Source organism: Poecilia latipinna, unplaced genomic scaffold, assembly GCF_001443285.1.
Source record: "Poecilia latipinna isolate Pla-1442-1.1 unplaced genomic scaffold, P_latipinna-1.0 Scaffold55, whole genome shotgun sequence".
In the NCBI taxonomy this organism is placed as follows: domain Eukaryota; kingdom Metazoa; phylum Chordata; class Actinopteri; order Cyprinodontiformes; family Poeciliidae; genus Poecilia; species Poecilia latipinna.
Window position 1 is genome coordinate 503,806 of NW_015112671.1, and position 7,498 is coordinate 511,303.

Below are 7,498 nucleotides of genomic sequence, written 5' to 3' on the forward strand. Positions count from 1 at the left end.
CAATCCCACCCTAATGTCTAACCCATTTCCAACCCTAATCCCAAACCTTAATCTCAACCCTCCTAAATTTGTTACTGTAGGTCGACTAGCCTAGATGTCATCCTTATAGCATAAAGATTATTATTGTATCTTTTGCATTCCTTGCCCCTGTCTTATTTTATACTGCTATCATGTCTGGAAAAAATATATATTATTTTTAGCTTTCAAGCTAATTTTAGTTTTTTCATGTTTTTTTTTTTCTCCACTGCATGGAGTTTGTTGCTGTAGAGCAACATGCTAGTCGTGCTAACCCAGAGGCTATCATTAGTACTCCAGCTAGCTTTAGCTTTTTAGCTTATAAACTGTTGTGACCGCCCTGTGACAGACTGGCGACCTGTCCAGGGTGACCCCGCCTCTCGCCCAGAAGGATAGCTGGAGATTGGCACCAACAACCCTCCCGACCCCGCTGAGGGACAAGGGTGTAAAGAAAATGGATGGATGGATGGACTGTTGTGTTGTGATCTTGCAGCTTTGTAAACACTGTTCTGTTGGATTTTTGCATTTTCACTCTTCTAAAGTTTTTCATTTTGTAAGTTTTTGATTTTAGCAGCTTCTCCCCATTAATTACATTTCTGCAAGTCTCCTGCAATTTTCAGCAAAAGCAGCTTACAGCTTTCACACAGGAAATGCAAAATTCTCACAACATTACTAACTTTATTCTCCTAATATTAAAACTTTATTCTTTTTATTCTGACCTAGAAGCTGTAAAACAAAAAAAAATGTGATTAATCAGTAACACTGATTAAGGCTTTTTATCTCTTTGCACACCGCACCTGCATTGTTTTTTTAAATTGTATTTGGCATAAGCAGAGCAGACCCCTAATGCACCATTTTTACCCTGTAAAATGAAACTTTTCCTTGCACTTTGACCCCACCCGGCCCACTCACCAGCCGGTTCTCCTCCGTGCCGAGGATCACCTCGTGGTAATGCTCCACATTCCCAAAGTGCTGCGCTATGGAGAGGCCGCTGAGGCAGTAACACGTGTGGTAAAAGTCTCTGGATCTGGAAGAAATCATAATGAAATCATGAATCCCACCCGAGTGTGTGTGTGTGTGTGTGTGTGTGTGTGTGTCAGATGGCAGGGTACTGACTTGCCAGGCTTGTCCAGAAGGCCGCCTGTTGGATTCTGACAGCACAGGAGGATGTACTCCTGCAGGGCCAGCTGGTCGAACATCCACCGCTGCCGACTCAGCTCAGACTCTCCTGCACCAGAAAAAACGTTCACAAAAAGAATAAATACTCAAACTCACTCAAAATACGGTTTGAAACCTCTCTGAAAAACTTAAACAACCATGACAGACTTCCTTGTTTCTCAGACTTTACTACATTTAAACAAAATTTTAGCACCAAACTTATAAACAAAAAAACAAGTTGGGCGTTTCTGGTTAGAATCGTTACATGTCTTACTTGTTTCACGTCAAAGTTTTCTAATTCAACACTTTAGAGCTCCTTTTGCCTTTGAGCAAGTTTTATATAGTATGGACACAAAAGTTACATTCATGTAAGTTTTCTTTTTCGCAGACGCAAAGCTCTGAATATGCATATTGCAAAAAGTAAAAGAAAACCTGATAGACTGATAGAAACATAGAGATGGATGAACAGAAAGGAGGAGGAGGACGGCTGGACGAGGTTTTCCTTTAGCTTTTTTATTTTCTCAGCAAAAAGCAAAGACCAACTGATTGTTACGCAGACCAACAGATCTTAAAGTTACTCAGTCTGCCAGGCCGCTTCGTTTGAAGACACTGATCACTTTGAAAACCTACCGTCGTTGAATAAGGCTCTGTGCAGGAGAGGCAGGAGTCCAGCCTGCCAGAAGGAGTAGCATCCGTCCACCAGCTTGTTACAGCGACCCTGGAAGCCTCCTTCAAACCGCATCTGTCTGCTGATCACCCAGCGCTGGGGATGACAACGACAAACACGTTCACATTAAACACGGGTCCTAATAAAGACTCGCACACCTGTGAGACAAAAACACTTTTTTATATTTAGGAAAAAAACTAAATATTTCACAGGAGGTGGGGCAAAGAAATCATGTATATAAAAACCAAAAATTGCGTAACGTTTAATCGATTACTGAATTAGTTGACGACTATTTCAATGATCGATTCATCGTGGCGATTATGCTTTAAATTCTTCTATAAACATACGGATTGCAAGTCACTTTTTACGTTTTCTGACTGATTTTTTGTGACAATGTGACCGAAAGACTAAAATAAATCAAAACCATCATCGCACAGGAACGTAAAACGGATCATCCTGTGGTAGTTAACATTTTAAAGCTGCTGCACCAGAGCTGCTCACATGCACACTTGAATTATAACTGCTTTGCATCCGAGTAGCTGCAGCAGCAGGATGGCACTTCCAGCAGGGGAGCATCTGAAGTGATATTTTAACATCAGAGCCCAACACGGTTTCCTGATCCACTTTTATTTCATTTCATCGCAGCTGGTGAATTTCTGAAAATATTCAAGTGACAAAACCTCGATTGGGTTAATTAGAGAGGCAGAGGGGCCACCCACCAGCAAGGCCTTCAGATCCAGCATGTGTTCTTTGCCCAGGATGACGAGGGCGGCCGTGCCGCAGAACGTGTAACCGCCATGAGCCTCCAGGCCCGGCACGCCGCTCAGGCCGCCCTCCCAGTTCTGACAGCTGCAGCCAGGACAAAGACGGGGAGAAAACGGCGGTCAGAATAAACACCGGGCGGCCACTAAACAAACAAAAACACAAAAGCTGCTGTGGCGACGCTGTGGCTGAACCTCAGGATCCAGTTGGTCGTGTCTTCAAACAGCGCCGGCGTCATGATGTTCGTGAGCGACGCTACAGAGGCGGCGCAGTAAGCGCTCCTGGGAGGGGAAATGAAACCCGGATTCAGATCCACAGAGACCACTTTAAAATAAAGAACAGAACTAAAGTTTTTAATTTTAAGTTATTAAAAATAAATAAATAGATGGTGGCAGCCTGATTATTACCACAATGTCAGGTGTTGTGTTTGTTTGAAACCTGCTTGTTGTCTGTCCGGAGTTTTTAAAATAAGGTAAAGCTGCGGTCGAAATTAGTGAAGCGGAACGAAAATGTTTTCAAATGTGTAGAAGAAATTGACAGATTTTGTGTGGCTTGTGAGTGAAACTCAGGAAGGATAAAACCTCCAGCATGGCTGGTTAATGTGAATGGAGGCTTTTTTTATTCAGACCAACAAATTCAAATCTTCTTACAGTGGAAAAAGTCAGAAAAAACATTTTTGTTTTTTCCTGTTTCTTTCACTTAAGCACAGAATAATTTAGCAGCTGGATGCTTTTGTCTTGTTCAGTTTTCCCAGTGATTATGAGTGAATCTGCTTCTGCTCAGATTCTGACCTCTGTTCACTGCTGCAAACTATTTTTAAGCAAAAAGCAGGTGGACTGTTTGGTGGTGAAACACCATCTCTCCTCCCATCAGCTGTTTGATCTGCGTCCAACACAATGACATCACCCCATCTCATCAGAAACCATCCACAGAAACATACAAACATACGCATGAGAACAGAAAACAGGAGGCAGCTGGCCCATAACTCACCTGACGTCCACCTCTCCTCCAATGTGCATCACAAAGGAGCCGTTTGGCTGCTTCAGCGACCACAGGAAGTCTAAAAGCTTCTCCCTGAGGAAGGTAGGAGATACAAATGAGGAAATAACTAGCTGTAAAACATCTGAGTGCTAGAAAATATAAAGAAATACATGTAAAACGAATGTCAGGATATGTCTGCAGCAAACCTGATTCTGTAGCTTTGCGGCGCGGATCGTACCTGTTTATCACGTTATAGGCCTCCTCTGTGCCGATGATGCAGAGGGCGTTGACGGCGGCGTAGGTGGGCGCCAGGTGGGCGTGTTGGCCCGGTCCGCCAGCAAACCCCCCTGTTGGGCTCTGACACAGATCCAGGAACTGACACACTCTGAGGAGTCAAAAAGCATGTTCAGATTACAGCTTCATATGAGGACAAAACTATAAAAACCAGCCTGGATTCAGAGTGAAAGTAACTTCACCCCGAATCTAATATCTAGTTCTGCTAACAACAGTAACTGGCACTTCTGTGAAGGAATCCTGGCTCATTCTTCCCAGTATTTGTTTTAATTCACACACACTGAAAGATGATCACTTCTGATCATTTATGAAGATTCTGATTCGCTACAATTAACACAGAAAGTTATAAAAAAATAAAGTTATAAAACTTTAAAATAATCATTTTAGAGCTTCAAGAACGAAGCAAAGTTCAAAGCTTTGCTTCACCTCGGCTGACGTGCCACAGCGGACACTCTTTCTGGCCCCAACTCTCAGAAATGTCCTTTCCAGCCTCCGCTGCAGAGAGGAATCACAAAACTGCAAGGATCCCAGGAGCCAAATGAGTTGGAAGAGACGCCTTCATTAACTCTGACCGAACGGAGCGTCTGGTGCCAGTTCTGACCCGAGCCCGGTCACAGGACAGAGGAAGCAATCTGTCGTCGGGCTGCCATTGTTAGAAACGCTCAAGCTGGGCCAGCGCGTTCTGCGCCCCTCTCAGTCATAATGAGCGCGTAGGCTGGCGGCCCGGCGGCGCTGCAAACCGAGGTTTGCAAAGCGTTGTGTCTGAAAGGCAGTAATTTTAGTTTTTTTGTTTCTCTGTTTAACTCCTGGCTGCTTGGAAACTGTTGCACAAAACAAACCTTCAATGACAGTGTGTTGCTAATCACACCGTCACTATTAGTGAGCAGGAATGATAATTACAGTGAAATCCTCCAAGCTTCAAAGATCTCAGTTTGTTCTTTAAGCAGAATAATGCAAGAAAAAAACAGGTTGTAGAAACAAGAAAAGGCTAAAATTACAAACAAGTTTCTGATTTGAAGCTTCAAAAGAAGCAAAAAACATGACTAATATGACCAGTGCTTTATTCTAAACAACAAACCCAGAAAAACCCTCAACAAATGCTAATTTTTACAGAATTCAGCTACTATTAACACTGAAATAATTTGAATTCAATTACTAGAAACAGCTAGGTAAGCTTGAAGAATTATTTCTACTGCAATTTATGTTTATGATTATTCTTTATTGTGTTGTTGCTAATCGGAAACTGAAATCCAAACTTTATTTCGTGACTTGATCATAACAAGTGAATTTATTCCCCGTTTTCTTCACTTTATTATTAAAATAGGGATTCAGCTGATAGGTTTTGTCGTTTTCTTACAGTTTCTCTGGGTGTGAGCTGTAGTCGTGGTGTGTGTAAGTGTGTGAGACTCACTCGGAGGTGATGGCAGAAGGAATGGACTCCTCCAGTAACTCCAGACTGTGAAGGATCCAGAAGCAAAGCCACGGTCTGCTCGCATCCAGACACTGAGGGGAACATGTGTGATAAATTCAACATATTCCATCTCTAAACACATGGAAATTATGCAATTATTATGTGGCAAAAAGTTATTTTCGCTGCTTTGCCTCCAATAAAAGAATACACTGTCATCATATCAGAAGCAGCAGTTACTGATAGACGCTTTAATAACGCAAAAAATATGAAACAGGTATTTATGCTAAAATAGTTAGCGCGTACAAAAAGAAAAAAAAAACTGGTGATCTATCCATCATAAGCGCTATAAAGCAACACATGCAGCAATAAAAAGGTAAAAGCTGGTGTTCTTTATTAAATGTGGGATTTCTGTACCTCGTAAGCATCCGATAGGTTACGTAAACCTTTCTTGAGATACTGGTAATGTTGTTCCCGCAACAACGTTGGCCTGAAGAAACAACATTAAACAGAAACGCATCAAAATGGATACAACCGAATCCGAATGAGCCGACACTGTAAATGTTATGTCATAAAAGGTACGGCTCAAAATTAAAATATCCACAACTTGGGTCATTTTTAATATAGTAAAGTAATTCAATAAATAAAATACATTTAAAAATAATAAAAAAAAACTACTCAAAGTTAGAAAAATCTTCAGAAATGGAACCTGTTAAAAATATTAATATAAGTAGCAAAAATTAATGTAGTAAATAAAAACAAAAAAATAACATGAAAATAAAAAGAAAACCCAAATTTTGTCTAAAAACTGAAGAAAAATTGCTAAATGAAAAGTAAGACAACAAAATTTAAAATGTATTCACAATGTTAAAGTACATGAGTGACACAGATGTGATGTATGCAAATGTGATGATAAGCTTGCAAAACACTCCTATCTCCTAGTTTGTGTAAATTAATATGCAAAACAAAATGAGCCAAACTGGGACTAAAAGTCTGCGTTCGCATTGTTTCCTGGGTTGTTTTGTGTCAAAGTGCATGTGTGCACCACCAGGAAGGCCTGCAACCTTCGTGTGCATCATTATCTCGTTGAAACAAGCATATATGCTGAATGAGTCAACCAGCAACCCAGTCCTCCCGCCTAATCTTGATCTCCGTCTGCCCTTTTAATTCATTGTTTGCCGTCCTGCTGTAATCGCGCTCATCCGACACCGGGTTAGTCACAGGGTTTTATCCGAGGTTTTGTCGCAGCAAATATGCAGCACAACAACAACAACCAGTCGCCCCGCTGCATCAGATAAAGATCCACCGCCGCGGCCTTTCAAATGCGGAGGGCAGACAATGGCTCAGATGACAAGATGAAAAACGTATAATAATCTCTGGATAACGTTGATGAGCTCCCACGTCTATGATATGAATGATTCAATGTACCCAGCTTACGGTAGAAGAAAAGAGGCGGGGAAACGAGAACAATGTATTTATACCAAAGGTGCAAAAGATGAAGCCCAGGTTAAGTTTACGCATCTGCAGGAAAATGTTAAACATCACGTTTAACACATCAGACAAACAAGCCAGGAATGTTGTGATAATTCACAGATGAACAGAAATTTCTGCAACACTGATGAGGATAAAAATCCACGTTTTTCATATATTCAGAGTTCTTTCCCTTTTTCTGATTATATTTGTGCAAAAGTTCATAACATCAAATATTACGACTAGTATTTCCAACGGTCACTGGTTAAAAAAAATAATGGCTGGATGGATGGATGAACGGATGGATGGACAGATTGGCTTGGTGAATGGATGGATGGATGGGCGGACAAATGGATGGATGGACGGATTGGTGAATGAATAGATGGATGGATGGAAGGATGGATGGATGGATGGATGGATGGATGGACAGATTGGTGAATGAATGAAAGAATGGGATTGGTCAATGGATGGATGGACAGATTGGATTGGTAAATGGATGGATGGATGGATGGACAGATTGGATTGGTGAATGGATGGATGGACAGATTGGATTGGTGAATGAATGGATGGACAGATTGGATTGGTGAATGAATGGATGGACAGATTGGATTGGTGAATGAATGGATGGACAGATTGGATTGGTGAATGGATGGATGGACAGATTGGACTGGTGAATGAATGGATGGACAGATTGGACTGGTGAATGAATGGATGGATGGACGGATTGGTGAATAAATGGATGG

The 7,498-nt window shown here is 41.5% G+C and overlaps 1 protein-coding gene across 1 annotated transcript in view; it reads right to left on the reverse strand.

The window, feature by feature from the left end:
* fntb (farnesyltransferase, CAAX box, subunit beta) overlaps positions 1-7,498 on the reverse strand; it is a 17,605-nt gene that overhangs the window by 3,953 nt on the left and 6,154 nt on the right. The window contains exons 3-11 of the mRNA XM_015054251.1: positions 5,703-5,775; positions 5,289-5,380; positions 3,822-3,968; positions 3,593-3,676; positions 2,797-2,883; positions 2,560-2,689; positions 1,804-1,936; positions 1,132-1,243; positions 928-1,042 (exon numbers count right to left, since the gene is read on the reverse strand). Of these exons, the coding sequence (XP_014909737.1) occupies positions 928-1,042; positions 1,132-1,243; positions 1,804-1,936; positions 2,560-2,689; positions 2,797-2,883; positions 3,593-3,676; positions 3,822-3,968; positions 5,289-5,380; positions 5,703-5,775 (973 nt within the window). The remainder of the gene's footprint in view (positions 1-927; positions 1,043-1,131; positions 1,244-1,803; positions 1,937-2,559; positions 2,690-2,796; positions 2,884-3,592; positions 3,677-3,821; positions 3,969-5,288; positions 5,381-5,702; positions 5,776-7,498) is intronic.